Source organism: Chelon labrosus (assembly GCF_963514085.1).
Source record: "Chelon labrosus genome assembly, chromosome: 13".
In the NCBI taxonomy this organism is placed as follows: domain Eukaryota; kingdom Metazoa; phylum Chordata; class Actinopteri; order Mugiliformes; family Mugilidae; genus Chelon; species Chelon labrosus.
Window position 1 is genome coordinate 29,749,522 of NC_140346.1, and position 21,238 is coordinate 29,770,759.

Here is a 21,238-nt window from a genome sequence, read left to right on the forward strand (position 1 = left end):
CCTGGTCTCCTTCAGCCTCTGCCCATCCTAAGTTAGCCGTGGTCCCACAGAACCCTGGACTTTGTGACCGGACTCCTTGTATCTTAAGGTAACTCTGCCATCCTTACAGTGGTTGATTGTTTTTCTAAGGCTGCGCATTTTATTGCTATCCCCAGACTGCCATCAACCAAGGAAACGGCTGATCTATTGACTAATCATGTAATTTGTTTACATGACATTCCAGTGTACATTATGTCTGAAAGGGGACCTCAGTTTGTGTCACAGGTTTGGCGAGCCTTTTGTCAGGGCATTGGGGCTGCAGCCAGCCTTTATTCTGGATTCCACCCCCAGTCTGACTGCCCTACAGAGAGAGCAAACCAGGACCTGGAGACATCCCTGCATTGCATGGTGTCGGCAAACCCAGTTTCCTGGAGCAACTTTCCTATGTGTAGTGGGAAAGCTTCTGTTGTTGTTGTTTGTGGGTGTGGCCTCAGGCCTGACTCCTCCTCGACCGCTCCCTCAATTAAGACCAGGTTATATAGGTCACCTGTGGCCTGTGATCACTCTCTCTCTGCTTCTGTCCTGTTGTCTGTGGTGGCCCAGTGTTTGGTGTTTTGCAAGTAGGTGTCTTGGCATTATATGTACCTAATAAGTTTCTTACTGCAGGATTGACTAACTGGCTCCCTTATTTTAGTATGGTCTGACGTTGCTGTGTGCAAGCCCCATTGTTGTCCCCTGCAAGCTGATGTTAGTGCCCTATACAAGGTGGTGAGTAGGGTTATGGCCCCTATATGATCGTTTGCAGCACAATGAACCAGGCTAACTAGTTCTTTGCTTTTTGTAGGTTCACTTCATTTACCTGCTGCTGTTTTGCCCTTAGTGATGAGCCCTTTCATCGTGCTCATTTTATCCCTGCTTTGCCCTTTGTTTGGTTTTGTTTACCCCTGTTGGGCTTCATGACTCTTTTGGTTGAGTTATTATTTTGATTATATTGTTAAAACCAACTGGGTTCATTCGTTTATTCATTTAGTTGTTTACTTGTTTGTAATTGTTTTGCTATTCTTTTTCAGTGTAGTGGAGTGCCACATTGTAGTGAGGCTAGGCACCCCTGGTGAGGTTCCTACACTTAAGCATGTGAGTAGAAGCACCGGGACACGATTGTAGACTGCACCATATTTGCTGTGAGGATTGTTGTGTTGCTGTTTTTCACGAGGTGAGTAGTGGTAGCACCCCTAGGCACTCCTCAGTGTAGTCTGCCTCACTCTATAGGTGGCCTCCACTCACTTTTCTTTAGTTTCGGTAGTTTATGTTGAATTGGTAATTTTAAACATTCTTAACATATTTTCACCTAGTTTTAGATTTGAATGTTAGGGCCCTTTTTTAGTGATTATAATAAAGAGATTTCAGTTCCCTTAATGTCTTGTTGATTTATTTTCTCCTCAGCAGTTCCAGTCTCTGTTTATTTTATTATTAATGTTAATAAAATTTGTTTTGCTTTTCAAAAATATGTCTCTGTCTGTCTCAGAAACGAATCTGTGTGCTTTTTAATCATTACAGTTTTGAAGTAGTATTTCCTGGGGTGCAATTCCCTAGGTGGCGTTGTCGGTTATTTCCTCTACTATAATAATTCATTCACCCTTGCCACATATGCCTACAACTCCCTGGTCTCATCTGCTACAGGTATGTCTCCATTTGAAGCTTCCCCGGGTTACCAGCTCCCTCTGTTTCCCTGTCAGGAGAAAGAGCTGGTTGTACCATCCATCCAGCAGCATCTTCTGCGCTGTCAGAGGATATGTCAGTATTTATACTGTCAGGATTTCCTGTGTGTTCCTTGTTGGGTGTGTCTGTCTCTCCATGTGTGTTTCCTGACTGGAGGCTGGTCTGGAGCTGGGCAGACCTGGAGCCACTTACCTAACCCTGCTTTCCCTGGATTCCCCACCAACCTGGTTCTGCCCAATCTTCATCGTCCTGCATAACTGCTCCCACCTGCTACCTCTGTCTTGGCAATAAACTGGTTAAATCACCACAACCTCTGGGTTCTTGGTCTGTGACTGAATCTGTGCGTCCTATCCCTACTGACAGTCGTCACAGAGTGGGCCTGGTTCTGTTTTTACTAGAAACGTTGTAGAATATGCGTGCTTTGTGGTATATCTATAAACTGTTGGTCCAGTTCTTGTTTCCATTTCCATATACCTTATTTATTACTAATGAATGGAAGATTTGGGGTTTATGTTAAAGTCCAATGTTTTGTGGACTGCTCCATCCACCCCAACATCCTCCCTTCTCAGGTTTTCTGACCCTACGGCTACTAGAGGACGCTTATGGTCATTCTATCTTACAGGAACACAATGGTAAGGGATTTTTTTAAACACAACCTAGACACACCTCTGTGTTTATTGTGAAACAGTGAGAAGTTGACATGATGAACATTAAAAGCTTCAGAGTTTGATTATTTCGCTGACGTAACTTCAACATGAGAATTAACCAGTTAATGAGGTCACACTGTGGCTGTGGGCGTCCTCTGTCTGTAAAAGTTTAAAAAGTCAAAGAAGAGTTTGAGCTCAGGTAGGAGGGACTCATGCTGGCTACAGGAGACATGTCAGACGTTGTTTTATAATTTATAACTTTACTCCTCTTGACTTTAAGGCCGATCTCTTACATTTGTGGTTTGTTGAAACTGTTTCCTTAACAATGGGTCTGTGTAGTTTTATTACTCTGACTTCTTTTTATCAGATGTTGATGTTTCAGCTGCACATTATGAAAAGTGAGCAGTGTTTAGCAGTTTACATCTTCCAGTAAGTTCTACAACAGAACCTTTGCTTTGTGTGAGATGTTGTAAAACTAAAACGAGACTCATGATCAACTCTACACCAGATTCATATTTCACTCTTTCTGCCTACTATGACACTGGGGCATTTAAATACTTGTATTTCCTCACTGTTATGTCTCTGTACATGTTTATAGTTGCAGCTAATGTTCTTCTGATCGTGGTGATCTGTGTGAACAGGAGCTTACATGAACCTATGTACATGTTCCTGTGCAGCCTGTTTGTCAATGGACTGTATGGTAGTACCACCTTGTTCCCGTTCCTCCTGGTTCAGATCCTCTCTGACCTTCACTTGGTTTCTGCTCCGTTCTGTTTCCTCCAGATTTTCTGTGTTTATTCTTATGGAAGTATAGAATATTTAAACTTAGCCATCATGTCTTATGATCGCTACCTCGCTATCTGTTCTCCACTAGAATATAATAAACATATGTCTTATAATAAAGTTGCAGCCCTTATGGCAGTTATATGGTTGCCTCCGATCTTTGTAAATGTCATTACACTGCCTCTGATTGTTCCTTTAAAACGCTGTGGAAACATTATTAACAAGGTCTACTGTGACAACCACTCTGTGGTGAAACTGGCCTGTTACGACACCACAGTCAATAACATCTACGGCCTGTCTGTTAGTGCTCTCTCTGTGTTCGGTCCTTTAATTTTAATCATTCACACGTACATGAAGATTCTCAGAGTCTGTTTCTCTGGATCTAAACAGACCCGACAGAAAGCTCTCAGCACCTGCACCCCTCACCTGGCCTCCCTGCTCAACTTCTCCTTTGGCGCCTGCTTTGAGATATTACAGAGCAGATTCAACATGAGCAGTGTACCAAACATGTTGAGGATTTTTTTATCGTTATACTTCCTCACATGTCCACCGCTCTTCAACCCTCTAATGTACGGCCTCAATCTGTCTAAGATCCGCCTTGCATGTAAAAATCTCTTGTCACATGTATCGTATTAGTATTAGCACATTAACTTTAACATAACTGGACCTTTGCTTTCTTGTAATTGTACACTGTGTTACGACTTGAATCATAAAATATATTCACTTCAGTAGTTTCAACATGTTTGGCTTCTTTTCCACAATGTGAATAAATAATTGTACAAAGGAGATAGAAGTGTTGTGTTTAATGTGACTTGAATGTATTTATGTATATTTCAAAGTTATATCAAACAACTCTTCATCTTCAAGACATGACCTAAAACTTGAGTAAAGGGTCCGTAGTGTGGAGGCCACTGAGGAGTCACAACTTAAATATACATACTTTCATACATTTTGCTTTTAATATTCAATTCAGTTCAATTCAATTAAATTTTTATAGCGTCAATAACAATACAAATTGTCTCAAGACACTTTAGGATATCTGGTTTCAGAGCAGCCTGGACGAAACGGTGACAGGAAAACCTCCCTTTTAACAAGAAGAAACCTTAAGCAGAACCCGAACCAGAAGGACACACAGCAGTTAACATGCTATACACTAATAGCACAGAACTGCATGACTAGTAGTAGATAAGAAGTTAGAGGACAGGAACTCAGTGCTCCTATACTTTTTGTCTTTTTTGACATATGAAATAATAGTGAGAAAATTCAATGTTTTCAGAAGAGAGGTGCTTATAGGACCTTTTATTGTTTTGTATCATATTTGATGCATCAGGCATTTATTTCACATTTTTTTCTGTTTAGCACAAAAAAAGCATTCATGTTGGTTTGGTTTTATTTTTTCCAACAGGATCCTTTTTTGACCTTTTAAATTCGCCCTTTACCAGAGTGTCCAGCAGTTTATTTGTAACGATACCTCATGTCTTTTGACTTTTTGTCTTTTTTGTCTGTTATGCAGATAAAATCATATTAATTTTCAAATGCATCAGCCACACTATCAAACTATGGCATCCCTCTGCAGTATTAACCCTTTATAGGACACTCATTGAAATACTTGGAAATTCTAAACGTCAACACTAGAGTGTTATAATAGGACATAGGAAGACTTTTTTACTTTTGTGAAATTTTTCAGAATTTTTAATATGAATTAATTTTAATCAAGATTAGTGAAGTTACCATATATGGTTCCCTTTCCTTAAACAAATGTAAACATGTATTTAGATCATTAGAACAGAAGTGCTGATTCAGACACTCAACATTCACATTATCACATTAGACAACATTAGGACACGTCTTCTTCACGGCACTTAATAAAGTAGTAATGCTCAGTGTTCATACAGAGGTGGACCTTTCAGGCCACATTTGACCCTGATGCGACCTGAGGATGTTGCCTTGATCTTCTCTGATTGAAAAATCACATGCTTCAAAACCACACTGAGAGACACCGGGATGAAATTTAAAATGTGTGAGGAAGTGTCCATATCCAATTCAATTTCAATTCAATTTTATTTATATAGCGTCAATAGGGGGAGAGGGACACACAGCAGTTAACATTCTATACAGTAATAGCACAGAACTGCATGACTAGTAGTAGATAGGAATTTAGAGGACAAGAGCTCTGTGCCAGAGAGAAGAAAGTGGAGGATGCGAGAGAGGAGAGAGAAGAAAGAAGGAGGACATGTGTTTGGTGCATCGTCCCCCAGCAGCCTAGGCCTATAGCAGCATAACTAAGGGATGGTTCAGTCCAGCTCTAACTATAAGCTTGATCAAAAATGACCTTAAAAGTAGAGAGGGTGTCTGCCTCCTGAACCCAAACTGGGAGCTGGTTCCACAGGAGAGGAGCCTGATAGCTGAAAGCTCTACCTCCCATTCTACTTTTTGAAATTCTAAGAACCACAAGTAGGCCTGCACTTTCAGACCAAAGTGCTCTGTTGGGATACAATGTGGTCTTTAAGATACGATGGAGCTACATTTCTCCAAACTGAAGCTTATCAAAATGAACCTGAGATCCACAAAGCATAATGGAATCTGTTGATCTTTGAATCAACATTTAGGTTTGTGCCAAATTTGAAGAAATTCCCTAAATTACTGAGATATCAAGAAAAGGCTGATCCTGAAAACATAAAGCTTCGGTGACAAGAACAATTGTGAGATTATGAATCATAATGTTTTGAGACAGTAGAAAGTATTTTTCTCCATCCTTGTCTTTTCCAATAAACTCTCTATCCAGAGTTATAGTCCGATCACTTGAGACCAGAGATAACTAATTATATAATTAATTAATTTTCCATGAATGAACAAAATTACTTTTAAATATTGTTTTCTTGAAGTGGCCACCCACGCTGTAATTATACAGTATTTGATTGTTTGACTGCTCTTAGTGCAGCAGCGCCCTCTGCTGTGTGGACATCACCGTCAACTCTATGAGAAATAAGAAGTTTATAAATCCTGCCATTGTAATCAAAAGTATCTTTGAAATGTGTTTTTATCTTTGTTGCAACCAAGAGGTAAATACATTTAAACCTAATTCCAGTTTTCATGTCCAGCTGATCTTTTCTTCAGCACCACTTCTATTTTTTTTTTTTTTTTTTTTTTGTGGTCTGAAAGGTCCACCTCTGTATGAACACTGAGCATTACTACTTTATTAGGTACCGTGAAGAAGACGTGTCCTAATGTTGTCTAATGTGATAATGTGAATGTTGAGTGTCTGAATCAGCACTTCTGTTCTAATGATCTAAATACATGTTTACATTTGTTTAAGGAAAAGGAACCATATATGGTAACTTCACTAATCTTGATTAAAATTAATTAAAATTAAAAATTTAGAAAAATTTCACAAAAGTGAAAAAGTCTTCCTATGTCCTATAATAACACTCTAGAGTTGACGCTTAGAATTTCCAAGTTTTTCAATGAGTGTCCTATAAAGGGTTAATACTGCAGAGGGGTGCCATAGTGTGATAGTGTGGCTGATGCATTTGAAAGTTAATATTACTTTATCTGCATAACAGACAAAAAAGACAAAAAGTCAAAAGACATGAGGTATCGTTACAAATAAACTGCTGGACACTCTGGTAAAGGGCGAATTTAAAAGGTCAAAAAAGGATCCTGTTGGAAAAAATAAAACCAAACCAACATGAATGCTTTTTTTGTGCTAAACAGAAAAAAAAAATGTGAAATAAATGCCTGATGCATCAAATATGATACAAAACAATAAAAGGTCCTATAAGCACCTCTCTTCTGAAAACATTGAATTTTCTCACTATTATTTCATATGTCTCTGTGAAGGTTCTCAGTCATCCAGGTCATGGTTTATCCAACAAAGGTTCAAAAAAGGCAACTGGACTTGTAGAGCTTTTTGAGAAGACGTTTCACCACTCATCCGAGTAGCTTCTTCAGTTCTAGAACTGAAGTTGTCAGGAATCACAACGCTAAAAGACTTTGTATGTAATGTAGATTTTATTAGACTCAGCCATATACATAGCCATATATATATATATATAGTAGTGCTGCTCCTGAGGCCTTGTTGAGGTAGTGTATAGTACGGCAGCATTCTGTTAAAGACAAATTCATTTATCATCTATAGATAGGTTCAACTCAATGACATCATTTACAAGTAATTACATACCTATAATGGTACATTTATTTTCTCATACATCTATAAAATAGATAGAGTTGACATGTTGGACTGTGCTGCTCATGAAAATGTAGAAATGAATAGTTTAGTGGATGTTATATTCCTGTGGCTGCAGAAGGAAAACATAGTTTTGTCATTTTGAATTATAATGTGCCAAAGATCCACATAGAAAATAAAAGTGTTTGACGTCTTAATTTCAAGATCCTGCGTTTGCAATCAGACTTTTTCCTATGAGACGTATTTTAGACATTTTCAGGCCGTACATCACGGGGTTGAAGAGAGGCGGACATGTCAGGAAATACAGTGATAACAGAATACGAATCAGGATGGGCACATTCTTCATGTTAAACCTGCTCTGGATTAATTCAAAGCTAGCCCCGACAGAGAAGTTAAACAGAGAAGCGAGGTGAGGTGTGCAGGTGTTGACGGCTTTCTGCCTCGTCTGTTTGGAACCAGAAAAACACACAAGGAAGATTTTCATGTAGGTGTATGTGATAAAAGTAAAAGAACCAAAGATAGTGGCAAAAGATGCCATGAGTCCATATATATTAGCTGCATTAGCACTGGAGCATGCCAGCTTTACAACTGAGTGGCTATCACAGTAAACTTTATAGATGATGTTCCCACACAGCAGTGAATTAGAGTTTAAATATATGATAGTAATACATGCAAGCAACGGGTACAACCAAGTCAGAGCAATGAGAACGACAATCTTGTTAAATGACATCAGTGTATTATATTGTAGTGGATGACAGATAGCGAGGTATCTGTCATAGGACATGATGGCTAAGTTTAAATATTCTACAGCTCCGTACGTGTGCACACAATACATCTGCAGGAAACAGAGCGAAGCAGAAATGGAGTGAACGTCTGAGAGGATCTGAAGCAGAAGAGATGGAAGCAAGCCTGTACTACCATACAGCTCATTGACAAACAGGCTGCACAGGAACACGTACATAGGTTCATGTAAGCTCCTGTTTGTGCAGATCAACGCAATCAGAAGAACATTGGCACTCACAATAAAAATATACAAAGCCAAGACAATCATGAAATATAAGTACTTAAATGTTCCAGTGTCAAAGTAGGCATCAAATATGAAATATGAAACCTGAGTGGAGTTCATGATGACTGATGTTTGGGTCACAGCACCTACTGAACACAAAGCATTAGTTATGTTAAAGATTAACTAGTTTCAGTTTTGTGTTATTTGGCACCATTTCCAGTTTAAACATAAAGTAAACATGAACAGAAGTCAGGATCAGGATCAGGATCAGGATCAGGGTAACACCTTTAAAACACATCCCTTCACTTTCCTCTGGTTATAAACGTAAAGCTTACAGCATGGTGTCAATTCACCTTTTGTCCATCGGTATTCCCTCCTAACTGAGCTCCAGCTCCGCTACGACGTCTTTTAAAGTTTTTAAAGACGGAGGACACCCACAGCAGCAACGTGACCTCATTATGAGCTCACTCAGACGAGTTCCAATCAACTGTGCAGATGTGACTATGAGGTATTAGACTGAATTGAACAGTGACCTTTGACCATGCCGATCTAATCAGTCCAACTGAATGTGAAGATGTTCCTCAAGGTGTCCCTAAGATATTGGATGGACAACAAACAACCCGATACCATCATGTTTCTGTTTTGGCCGGTGCAGAAGCCTTAAAGTCCTCTCTGAACACACATTATCTTAACAGTCTGAAGGCCAAAAAGAAAAGGGAGACATGTGAGTCTCTCAAGGTCTACCATGTTTATGAAACCTTTATCTGAAGGTGTGCTGTGGTGTCTGGTAGAAAGATGTTAAAGTCCTGCAGGTTTAGAGGAGGAGGCTTCTGAGGGTATTGGGGCCAATCTGGGGATTTTTTTAAATAATTGTAAGAGATCTGTGTTGAACTTCAGCCAAGTCTGATCTTTAGTAGTTATTTATTTTAGGTCTGACATAAACCAAAACCCTCAAAGTGTCTTCATCCTCTGTTTTAAACAGCTCGTCAGTAGGCCGACTTTCTTCTTTGTTTTAATTATGGCTGACTCGAAAAAAAACAAACTCCAGTGTGTATTCCTGTGTGCTGTGTAAATGAAGGTAGTCCTTTGTTAGTCAGTAACTAGTGTACTGTGGATGTGTGGTGAGGTGGTAGTAGTTGATCATCTAAACAGAATCCATGGAGTCCACTCAGTCAAAGGCTGCACCCAAACAACAACAACAAACACTGAACGTTTAAAAGAAGAGAAAAGTTTCCTGGAGACAGCGTCAAGGAGAAACATCTTCCAGAGAGGGTTAGGGAGTTTATGGCAGCGTTGGATGACCAGAACATTTCTGGAGTAGAGAACACAAGGTACCAGCTACCCTCTCCACACTACATTAACTTTGACTGAAAGATTTATTGGACTGAATCCAGTCCACTCTAGGAGAAGACAAGGAAGACAAGGACAGACTTTAGGAAGCTACAGGAGACCAACTCTATGAGAAGACAAGGAAGACAAGGACAGACTTTAGGAAGACACAGGAGACCAACTCTAGGAGAAGACAAGGAAGACAAGGACAGACTTTAGGAAGCTACAGGAGACCAACTCTAGGAGAAGACAAGGAAGACAAGGACAGACTTTAGGACGCTACAGGAGACCAACTCCAGGAGAAGACAAGGACAGACTTTAGGACGCTACAGGAGACGAAATCTAGGAGAAGACAAGGAAGACAAGGACAGACTTTAGGAAGCTACAGGAGACCAACTCTAGGAGAAGACAAGGAAGACAAGGACAGACTTTAGGAAGCTACAGGAGACCAACTCTAGGAGAAGACAAGGAAGACAAGGACAGACTTTAGGAAGACACAGGAGACCAACTCTAGGAGAAGACAAGGAAGACAAGGACAGACTTTAGGAAGCTACAGGAGACCAACTCTAGGAGAAGACAAGGAAGACAAGGACAGACTTTAGGACGCTACAGGAGACCAACTCTTGGAGAAGACAAGGAAGACAAGGACAGACTTTAGGAAGCTACAGGAGACCAACTCTAGGAGAAGACAAGGAAGACAAGGACAGACTCTAGGAAGCTACAGGAGACCAACTCTAGGAGAAGACAAGGAAGACAAGGACAGACTTTAGGAAGCTACAGGAGACCAACTCTAGGAGAAGACAAGGAAGACAAGGACAGACTTTAGGAAGCTACAGGAGACCAACTCTAGGAGAAGACAAGGAAGACAAGGACAGACTTTAGGAAGCTATAGGAGACCACCTCTAGGAGAAGACAAGGAAGACAAGGACAGACTTTAGGAAGCTACAGAAGACCAACTCTAGGAGAAGACAAGGAGGACAAGGATAGACTTTAGGAAGCTACAGGAGACCACCTCTAGGAGAAGACAAGGAAGACAAGGACAGACTTTAGGAAGCTACAGGAGACCAACAGAGGAATTCATGAATTTAAAAAAATGAAATGACGAAGTCCGTCCAGTCAGTGTTCCAGGAAAAGATAGATTTAGGAATTATGATTCATTTGCAATAATTTTGTGTTAAAGGAAATCATGTCTCTAAAGACACTAAAGAAAGACAAGTGGACGTGGAGAGTTTCTTGACGTTTCATTTTCAGCTATTTTAAATGAAGACTGGGAACCTTCACACCACCTTGAAATCATGCAATTAATTGGATATGGACACTTCCTCACACATTTTAAATTTCATCCCGGTGTCTCTCAGTGTGGTTTTGAAGCATGTGATTTTTCAATCAGAGAAGATCAAGGCAACATCCTCAGGTCGCATCAGGGTCAAATGTGGTCTGAAAGGTCCACCTCTGTATGAACACTGAGCATTACTACTTTATTAAGTACCGTGAAGAAGACGTGTCCTAATGTTGTCTAATGTGATAATGTGAATGTTGAGTGTCTGAATCAGCACTTCTGTTCTAATGATCTAAATACATGTTTACATTTGTTTAAGGAAAAGGAACCATATATGGTAACTTCACTAATCTTGATTAAAATTAATTCATATTAAAAATTCTGAAAAATTTCACAAAAGTGAAAAAGTCTTCCTATGTCCTATTATAACACTCTAGTGTTGACGTTTAGAATTTCCAAGTATTTCAATGAGTGTCCTATAAAGGGTTAATACTGCAGAGGGATGCCATAGTGTGATAGTGTGGCTGATGCATTTGAAGGTTAATATGACTTTACCTGCATAACAGACAAAAAAGACAAAAAGTCAAAAGACATGAGGTATCGTTACAAATAAACTGCTGGACACTGAAAACCTCTAAAGCATTTAAGTGTTTTTATTTCTTTTTTATGAGCCAATCACATCACACGTTTACATTTTAGCAAACAGCAAACTTTTACATAAAATACGTATTTTGGACAAATTCAAGCCATAAAATAAAGGGTTGAATAATGGCTGACATGCGAGCCAGTACAAAGACAAGAATATCCGTAAGATAATGGGTACACTGCTCATATTCAACCTGTTCTGTATTAACTCAAAGCTAGCTCCAAAAGAAAAGTTGATCACAGAAGCCAGGTGAGGTGAGCAGGTAGTGACGGCTTTTCGTCTGGTCTGTTGGGAACCAGACAAACAAACTCCAAGGATTTTTATGTAAGTGAAAAGAATGAAAACTAGAGGAAGCCCCACAGCACATAAACTGGAAATGAGACCACTTATGTTCATAAGTTTAGTGTCGGTGCATGCCAGCTTCACCACAGAGTAGTTGTCACAGTACACTTTGTAAATAATGTTCCCACAAAGCTGCACAGAGGAACTCAAACAAATCATAATAAGACATGAAAGAAGACCATAAAACCACGCTGCAGCGATCAGTAAGGCAATCCTCTTAGACGTCATACGTGTGTTGTATTGTAAAGGACAGCAGATGGCAAGGTATCTGTCATAAGACATGACGGCTAAACTTATATATTCAACAGTTCCATAAGAGTGTAGGAGATAAATCTGGACGTAACAAAAGTATGAAGAAACCGTGTGAATGTCAGAGAGGATCCGAACCAGGAGAGACGGGAACAAGCCTGTACTACCATACAGCTCATTGACAAACAGGCTGCACAGGAACATGTACATAGGTTCATGTAAGCTCCTGTTCACACAGATCACCACGATCAGAAGAACATTGGCACAGATAATTAGAACATATAAAGACAGAAGAAACAGGAAACAGAAGTATTTCAATAACCCGGTGTCAAAGTAGGCGGCGAGTTTGAAATAAGGAAACAGTGTTGAGTTTGTCATGATTCTCTCGTCAGGTCATAAACGTCTTTGCCTCAATATGCAGCTGAAGCATCAACACATAATAAATATTAATTTAAGCTTTTAAACTGAATTCAATGGAAACATTTGTACGTAATGAAAGTTGCATTCATAAAATCACCAGCAGATTAAAACATTAACTTGTCCTGCACCTATCCTGCCACCCCCCCCAACTGAGCTCAAACTCTGCTCCTGCTTCTTTTAAACTTTAATGTCTGTGGCAGCAGACTGACCTCATTATCAAATATCCCACAGGTCAGTGGCCGTCAGGGGCCGTTATGCTGCATATTGCACTAACTATTTTAGAATGTAGCTGTGAAGGCTCTCAGTCATTACTGTATCACTCCCTCAGGACATAGACGGAACCGGGGTTGTGAGTAACTGATGGATTTAATCGCAGCTTCAATCATCCTCCATCAAATCTATGTTGAACTACATGAAATACATGAAATACATATAATTGCACATACATAAATACTTACACACACACACTGTGACGTTCACACGTGTTTGATAATTAGCTTAACGATAAAATGAAACATTAACAAAAATGCGACAATATACAAAACATTAAACAGACATACCTCCGTGGCTGCAGTAGACCATGAGGGAACGAGAAGCTAAACAGAAGGAATGGACTTTGTCTTAAAGTTCTTCTAAATGAGGAGTAACAGCATCTTGTGTATAACATTAACAGTTGTACAGTTGTACCTTGTACATCACAGATATAAAAAAATAGCTTCCATCAAAATCAGTGTGCATTAAACAAGAAACTAAAAATAATACATGCAAACACACATATAAAATAACAACATAAATATTATTTATGGCAGTTAAACTCCCACCAAATCACAAACCTTTATGTGATTTCACTTCACACAATGACCATCATATTCATAAACCACCATTTGTTTACTATGCCTCAAGCAGCAAAACTGTTGTTGTTGTTGTGTACAGGCCTATCAGGATAGACTGGCTTAGTGATGCGTTGAGTCACTGACCAACAGCTTTATCTTTCTTACTCTGCCATCAGTGCTGGGATATGCCTCTGTTACCTTTGCCAATCTCCATTGATTCCTTGGAGTTGTTTCATACACCCTAATGGTGCAGCTCAGACACATCCTCAGTGATGAACCCTGGGTCATAGAGTGTTTCGGGTCTCAGATAATCAGACACCCTCTCCTGGGCGACCCAGCCAGGGGTGATCAGATCCACAGCCACCTTGAGGCTTTTTCCGCAGCCTCACTGATGGTTCTGATGGCTTTCTGTTCCTGCAACCCTCTGATCCCAAGGAGCCTGAGTGCCCGGTGCAGAGATTGCCCTGGGAAACTCCTGCAGCCCACCTCGAAAGGCTCGCAATGAGCCCTCCAGCCATTTCCCTGCATGCTTCCATTAGCTCCAGGTATTTGGCCTTCTTGCGCTCATAGGCCTCGCTCATCTGGTCTTCCCAGGGGACTGTAAGTTTCAGCAGCACAACTTGCTTTGTGGCGTCGGATGATAAAACCAGGTCTGGCCTGAGTGATGTCTTAGCAATGTGCTCTGGAAACTTCAGCTTCCTCCCCAGATCCACCTTTAGTTGCCACTCACGAGCTGAAGCTATCAGCCCGGATGAGGCCTTCCGCTCTGCTTGAGGTTTCTCTCCTGCCCTGATGAAATGGATGTTGTGCTTTGCTGGGAGCTGATGTTTGCTCTGCTGGATACCTGTGCAGATGGTGTCAGCCAATGCCCTCAGAACCTGGTCATGGCACCAGGTGTACCTGTCCTCTCCCAGGGCCTTGGGGCAACAGCTCAGGACATGCTCCAGGGTGAATATTGCTGGACATAGTGGGCATGCAGGCGTTTCTGTTAGGCCCCAACAGCGCAGGTTGGACGGGCTTGGGAGTACATCATACACCGACTGGATCAGAAACTTGAGTCTAGCTGGTTCTGATTTCCACAGTTCTGTCCAAGTGATCTTCTGGGTAGATGCATGGTCCCAACTTGTCCACGCTCCTTGCTGGCGCATGGCCACTGTCCTGCTGCGGCGTTCCTCTTCCACCTCTGCACGGATCTCTTCCTGCACCAGCTGCCGTCTCTCCCTTCCCTGGGCTCTGTCAAACTGTGGTTTTGTGTGGCCACCAAGACCCGCTCGAGATACACTATATTGCCAAAAGTGTTCACTCACCCATCCAAATAATCTAATTCAGGTGTTCCAATCACTTCCATGTCCACAGGTGTATAAATCAAAGCGTTGGATGCAGTGGTGTAAAGCACACCGCCACTGGACTCTAGAGCAGTGGAGATGTGTTCTCTGGAGTGATGAATCAAGCTTCTCCATCTGGTAATCTGATGGATGAATCTGGGTTTGGTGGTTGTCAGGAGAACAGTACTTGTCTGACTGCATTGAGTCAAGTGTGAAGTTTGGTGGAGGGGTTATGGTGTGGGGTTTTTGTGCAGGAGCTGGGCTTGGCCCCAGCAAATATAGTGAACTTCACTTTTGAGCTTTCTGGTATCTGTAGTGCTCACATGGTTCACCATAACTCACGATGCTCCAACCTAGATCAGTCCTTTGAGCATTAGGTTGGTTTTCCTCACCACATACAACTTCTCTTGGCATTAGAGCTTGTGGGCAGTTGTACCGATTTGACCGTCCTTCAGCGGAGCAATGTGTTCTGTGAGATGCTCCATGTGAGGCCAAGCCTGGACAGTCTCTGGGGTTGGGATGTGTGTCCGATTGGGAAGAATTCCAGAGTGTAAGATAATGGTGCCGTGATTTTCTTAGAAGAGAACATCCATCTTATTTGTAGGCCTTGGAGTCTCTTACAACCTACAGTTGTCCTCTTGATGACATTGTAGACAGTTTCAGTTGTTCTGTGCTTACATCCAAGTCATTTGCTACTTCTTCAAGAATGAAAGATGAGTTGCTCTGGGGATCTAGCACAGCATAGACAAGAATCCCATTGCTTGAATCACTGGGCGTTGACACATAGATGGGTACTGTTGCTGAGGTTTGGTGACTGTTGCATCCTGCACAACCCTGTTGGATGTGGTTTCCTCAGTTATGTCTTGTGCTTGTGTTAATTGTGCCTTTCCTTCCTTATTTTTACTTAATTCTATGATTCCTCTACTTATACAAAAGTAAGTTACGGAGTTCCTCAGGGTTCTGTGCTAGGACCAATACTCTTCACGTTATACATGTTGCCATTAGGCAAGATTATTAGAAAACATGGCATAAACTTCCATTGCTATGCAGACAACACCCAGCTATATTTATCTATGAAACCAGATGAAACTAATCAGCTGGTTAAACTCCAAGCATGCCTTAAAGACATAAAGGCTTGGATGACCTGTAATTTCCTACTCTTAAACTCAGACAAAACAGAAGTTATTGTATTTGGTCCTAAGCATCTCAGAGATTCATTATCTAATCACATGGTGTCTTTGGATGGCATTACCTTGGCCTCCAGTACTACTGTAAAAAACCTTGGTGTTATATTTGATGAGGATATGTCCTTTAAATGTCACATAAAGCAAGTGACCAGGACTGCTTTCTTTCACCTGCGTAACATCGTCAACATCAGGAACATCCTGTCTCAGAGTGATGCTGAAAAACTAGTTCATGCATTTGTGTCGTCCAGACTGGATTACTGTAATTCATTACTGTCTGGCTCCAAATACTCTTTAAAAAGCCTCCAGTTGATTCAAAATGCCGCAGCAAGAGCATTGACAGGAATTAGCAAGAGAGATCATATTACTCCAGTTTTAGCTTCTCTTCACTGGCTCCCTTTAAAGTCTAGAATAGAATTTAAAATCCTCCTCCTTACATACAAGGCCCTTAAAGGCCTAGCTCCATCGTATCTTAAAGACCTTATTGTACCATATCATCCCAGCAGATCACTTCGGTCTGAAAGTGCAGGCCTACTTGTGGTTCCTAGAATTTCTAAAAGTAGAATGGGAGGCAGAGCTTTCAGCTATCAGGCTCCTCTCCTGTGGAACCAGCTCCCAGTTTGGGTTCGGGAGGCAGACACTCTCTCTATTTTTAAGGTCAGGCTTAAGACTTTCCTTTTTGATCAGGCTTATAGTTAGGGCTGGACTAAACCATCCCTTAGTTATGCTGCTATAGGCCTAGGCTGCTGGGGGACGATGCACCAAACACATGTCCTCCTTCTTTCTTCTCTCTCCTCTCTCTCATCCTCCACTTTCTTTTCTCTGGCACAGAGCTCTTGCCCTCTAATTTCCTATATACTACTAGTCATACAATTCTGTGCTATTACTATGTAGAATGTTTACTGCTGTGTGTGTCCCACCCCCCTTCCCCCCCCTTCCCCCCTCTTCCCCCCTCTTCTTGTGAGTATCTCTGGCCTGGAGTGGTGTGTTTCCCGTGAAGCTCTATACTACATCTGTTGTCGTGGTCTCATCAGCCTGCCCAGTCTTCATGGAATCCTGCAGTTCTCCACTCCTACCTGAATGAACAATTCTCCAACCTGCCTATGATTCCTCTTACATTTTCAAACTGTCATGTAACATCATCAGTTTGTATCATCAGATTCCACATGTACGCTTTAGTCAGATATGTGTATCTATGACAGATGTATGTTTATCTTGCTGTTCTCTTCTCTCTTTCTTCTGTCTGTACCCGGCTGGCCTTAGGCAGATGGGTCCCTCCATATGAGCTGGTTCTGGTTCTGCTCAAGGTTTCTTTCTGTTAAAAGGGAGTTTTTCCTGCCACCGTCGCCTTCAGGCTGCTCTGGGGGTTTCAGGCCGGGTTTTTGTAAAGCGTCTTGAGACGATTTGTATTGTTATTGACGCTATATAAATAAAATTGAATTGAATTGAATTAATTCATTAGACCTGTCTCTCTCTGATTCTTGCTCTTGTTTTGATCAATCACCATGTAGACATGTAGGGTGACGCTTTGAGTAACTCTTGCAGACCATTTGTTTACTACAGCTCTTGGATTGATGACTTGGGTTCAAACAACACTTGACTTGATCAACGTCTGTCCTTTCATTCAATTTGTAACATCTGTCTAAACCATGTCCCGTTTTCTTACAAAGCACACAAGTGACTATTTTCTTTTCATTGGTGTTGGTAGTGAATATCCTGACCTACAGATTGGTTTTTGGAAACCACTACACTTGGCCTTTGTTTTATCAGTCAGGGGCCGTTAGGGGCCATTATGCCTCATATTGGCACTAACTATTATAGAAAGTAGCTGTGGAGGTTCTCAGTCATTCAGGTCAACTAGATTGGTGGAGTTGTAAAGCCTCTTAAAGGAACTGTACAAGTCCAGGTGCCCTGGTTTTAGCTGTAGTTGTGAACATTTCAATTTGTACGGGGGGAGATTTGAGCCTCCCTCGCATCTGTGCATCATTGAAGAGTGTTAGGGTTAGGGGTTAGGTCGAGGGTTAGGTTGGGGTAAGCCTGTTTGGATCTGTGAAGGGTAACAGTGTCAAGTTAGAAGTCCAACACAAGTCCTTCATGCTAAAAACATGAGCATGCTCAGCTAGCACTCCAGAGGACTATATATCAAAGTGTTCTTCCACAGGATATATGCAGACGTATAGACCAACGCTTTGTTTTAAATAAACACACACACACACACACACACACATATATATATATATATATATATATATATATATATAATTTATTATGGACTTTAAGGGCCCGTCCACACGTACGAAAACGATCTTTTCCCTCTCCGTTTTCGATCATCGTTTCAAGAAATATCCGCGTCCACAAGGATCCGTTTCAGCACGACCGAAAACGCTACTTCCTATTCCAGGCCTATAAGTGGCGCTGTTTCGGTTTCAGAAATTCACAAAAAATGGAGAGGAAGATGCGGAGCATGCGCATAAAGCTTGAGCGCTGTTTACAAATCGCCTTTTTTGCTCAGCGTGGTGGCACAGGAGCATGATATTTTGCCCTTGTAACCCTAATAGGCTCAATATCGTCTCCAGCATGAAAACTAGCATGTAGTCCGCCATTGTTGTTGATGTTGTTACGAGACGTCTCGCGGGAGGTGGAAGGCTGCTCGGGAGTGTGGCGATGACGTCATCGTTTTCCCTGTATTCGCCGTCCACATGAAAACGCAAGAGCTGCGTTTTCGAATTTCTCCACCCTGGGACCCGTTTTCAGAAAAGTGCGTTTTAGGGCAATGCGTTTACAGGATACGTGTGGACGAAAGGCCAAAACGATGAAAAACTTATGCGTTTCGGCGTTTCCGTGTGGACGGGCCCTTAGTTTTTTATCATGTTATTGCTCCATCCTGTACTCTGCTGGACCTGGTGATGACCATAAACAAACCCTTGAATCTTAAAACTTTTGACCTGACCCGAGAGCCTGTCCTCCCTCTGATATGTGGACTACTGCACCACATGAATGCTGACCGTATGTACAGAAGCTTGTTCTTTGTGATGCTTGACCTTTTAACATGTGTACTGACTAAGACTTTCATCATCAGATTATGTTATTTTAGAGATTAACACTCAAAGCCCAGGCATCTCCTATACGCGTGGACTGTGATGTCTGATAGTGTGTTTGTGAATCGTACCAAGGAGCTCGTCTGCACTGTAGATGTGGGTAAAAAGAGTTTAAATTACATTAAATCATTTGTGATCAGAGCATATACTACACTAATGTACTTGTGCAGAATAACCTGTAGAATATAATCTGTCATCATCAGGTTCTGAATTGCACCTGTACTTTAGGTCATACTTTTAAATGTGATACAGATAGATATAATTAAAACCATGAAGAATAGAAAAAAGCCTGCACCTGTCAAATGACTGAATGTGTTTGTCCAAGCTAACCCCCACTAACCACTAACTCTCACTAACCACTAACCACTAACCACTAACCACCACTAACCTGGTAGAAAGGAATCTGAAATCTTTCCATTACATCCTATTTTTGTCTCTTTCAAAACAAATAATCAATCAGACAAACATGCTGCTGGTTCAGAGAGGATTTTATTTTTTCCCCTTTACTAATAAATTGTTAAATTATTTCTTGGTCCGCTTTCAAAAACATTTCTACTGTTGAATCTTTAAATCTAATCTAGTTAAAGAATTAAAATCATTTCACTGGTGCACAGCAGGTAAATGTGTGTAGTTCTCCATCTTAAGACAAAATGCACAGTTCATATGAATAAAACAAGACATTTTAAATCAAGTCAGTAAATCTGTGACATGACGTTTAAGCAAACATTAGATTTTTACAAAGAACACGGATATTGGACATATTGAGGCCGTACATTAAGGGGTTGAGGAGAGGCTGACATATGAGCCAGTATAAAGAAAAAAATATTCGCAGCATACTCGGCACGCTGCTCATGTTAAACCGGCTCTGTAATATCTCAAAGAAAGCCCCAAAAGAGAAGTTGAGCAGAGAGGCCAGGTGAGGCGTACAGGTGCTGGCGGCTTTCTGCCTCGTCTGCTTAGATCCAGAGAAACAAACCTTAAGAATCTTCATGTAGGTGTAAAGGATTAGAGACACCGGACATATGATCACCAGGGACGTCGCAAAGAGTCCATAAATGTTATTGAGTCTGGTGTCAGAGCACGCCAACCTGACGATGGCGTAGTTGTCACAGTAGACCTTGTTAATGACGTTCCCACACAGCTGCAGAGGAGCACTTAATAACAGAGGAACAAAACACAGAACCGATCCAGATAACCAGGTCAGACTAATCAGAACTGTGATCTTGCAATGCGTCATTCTGGAGTGATACTGCAGAGGACAACAGATAGCCAGGTAGCGATCATAAGACATGATGGCTAACGTCAAAAACTCAACACAAGCGTAAGAATAAACACAGAAGATCTGCAGGAAACAGAAGGAAGCAGGAACCGAGTGAAGGTCAGAGAGGATCTGGACCAGGAGGAACGGGAACAAGCCTGTACTACCATACAGCTCATTGACAAACAGGCTGCACAGGAACATGTACATAGGTTCATGTAAGCTCCTGTTCACACAGATCACCACCATCACAGCAACGTTAGCAGCAACTATCAGGACGTACAGCAACAAGACAACCAGGAACAAGAAGTATTTTAAAACCCCAACGTCAAAGTAGGCGCTGAGAGTAAAATATGAAACCTGAGTAGAGTTCATCATGATCCTCCTCTGATGAACAGAGACGTGTTAGAGTCCCTCCCAGACTGAGCCTCTGCTTCTTTTAACCTGTTCATCAGATGACGCCTCCAACGACAGCATGGATGCATCAGGAGACGATCCACAAACCGATTGGTCCAATTCACTAAACAAACACCTGCTGCTCGTCATTCATCAAACAGACATAAAGTTATACAACACACAGGTACCATGTCCTCACCTGGATCACTAATAAACTAACATGACTACATTAGTTTGTGACAGTGAATGTGAAAGGAGGAAGATCTACTGGTGGAAACTAGTCCCTGTTAAAGTGGAGCAGCTAAAGAACCCAACAGTCATGTTAAATATTAAAGAAGAACCTTAGATGTGTTCCTGTCTGACTGTCCACCGTGGCGTTTAGAACATTCTGCCTCCTGACCTCAGAAACACAGACTCTCTGACAACCTTCACGTCCAGACTCATCTTTTTAAAATAACTTCCTTTGTTTCAAGTCCCTCTTATCTCACGTCAACTTTTAAATGATTTACATTCCAGTGTAGGTTTTATTCTTGTGATGTTTTATGTAAGGCACCCACAA

The 21,238-nt window shown here is 41.3% G+C and overlaps 3 protein-coding genes across 3 annotated transcripts; 1 reads left to right on the forward strand and 2 right to left on the reverse strand.

The window, feature by feature from the left end:
* The first annotated feature begins 1,207 nt into the window (after positions 1–1,207).
* On the forward strand, positions 1,208–3,840 carry LOC311498010 (olfactory receptor 52D1-like). Its single transcript, XM_084558443.1, has one exon. It carries the CDS (start codon positions 2,835–2,837, stop codon positions 3,762–3,764), a length of 930 nt encoding a protein of 309 aa, XP_084414569.1. The 5' UTR covers positions 1,208–2,834; the 3' UTR covers positions 3,765–3,840.
* Positions 3,841–7,376: 3,536 nt separating this feature from the next.
* LOC311498766 (olfactory receptor 52N4-like) lies at positions 7,377–12,604 on the reverse strand. Its single transcript, XM_084559494.1, has 2 exons — positions 12,250–12,604; positions 7,377–8,149 (listed from the first exon to the last, which is right to left on the reverse strand). Exons 1-2 carry the CDS (start codon positions 12,541–12,543, stop codon positions 7,514–7,516), a joined length of 930 nt encoding a protein of 309 aa, XP_084415620.1. The 5' UTR covers positions 12,544–12,604; the 3' UTR covers positions 7,377–7,513.
* Positions 12,605–19,653: 7,049 nt separating this feature from the next.
* On the reverse strand, positions 19,654–21,202 carry LOC311498753 (olfactory receptor 11A1-like). Its single transcript, XM_084559478.1, has one exon. It carries the CDS (start codon positions 20,659–20,661, stop codon positions 19,741–19,743), a length of 921 nt encoding a protein of 306 aa, XP_084415604.1. The 5' UTR covers positions 20,662–21,202; the 3' UTR covers positions 19,654–19,740.
* Between the last annotated feature and the right edge of the window lie 36 nt (positions 21,203–21,238).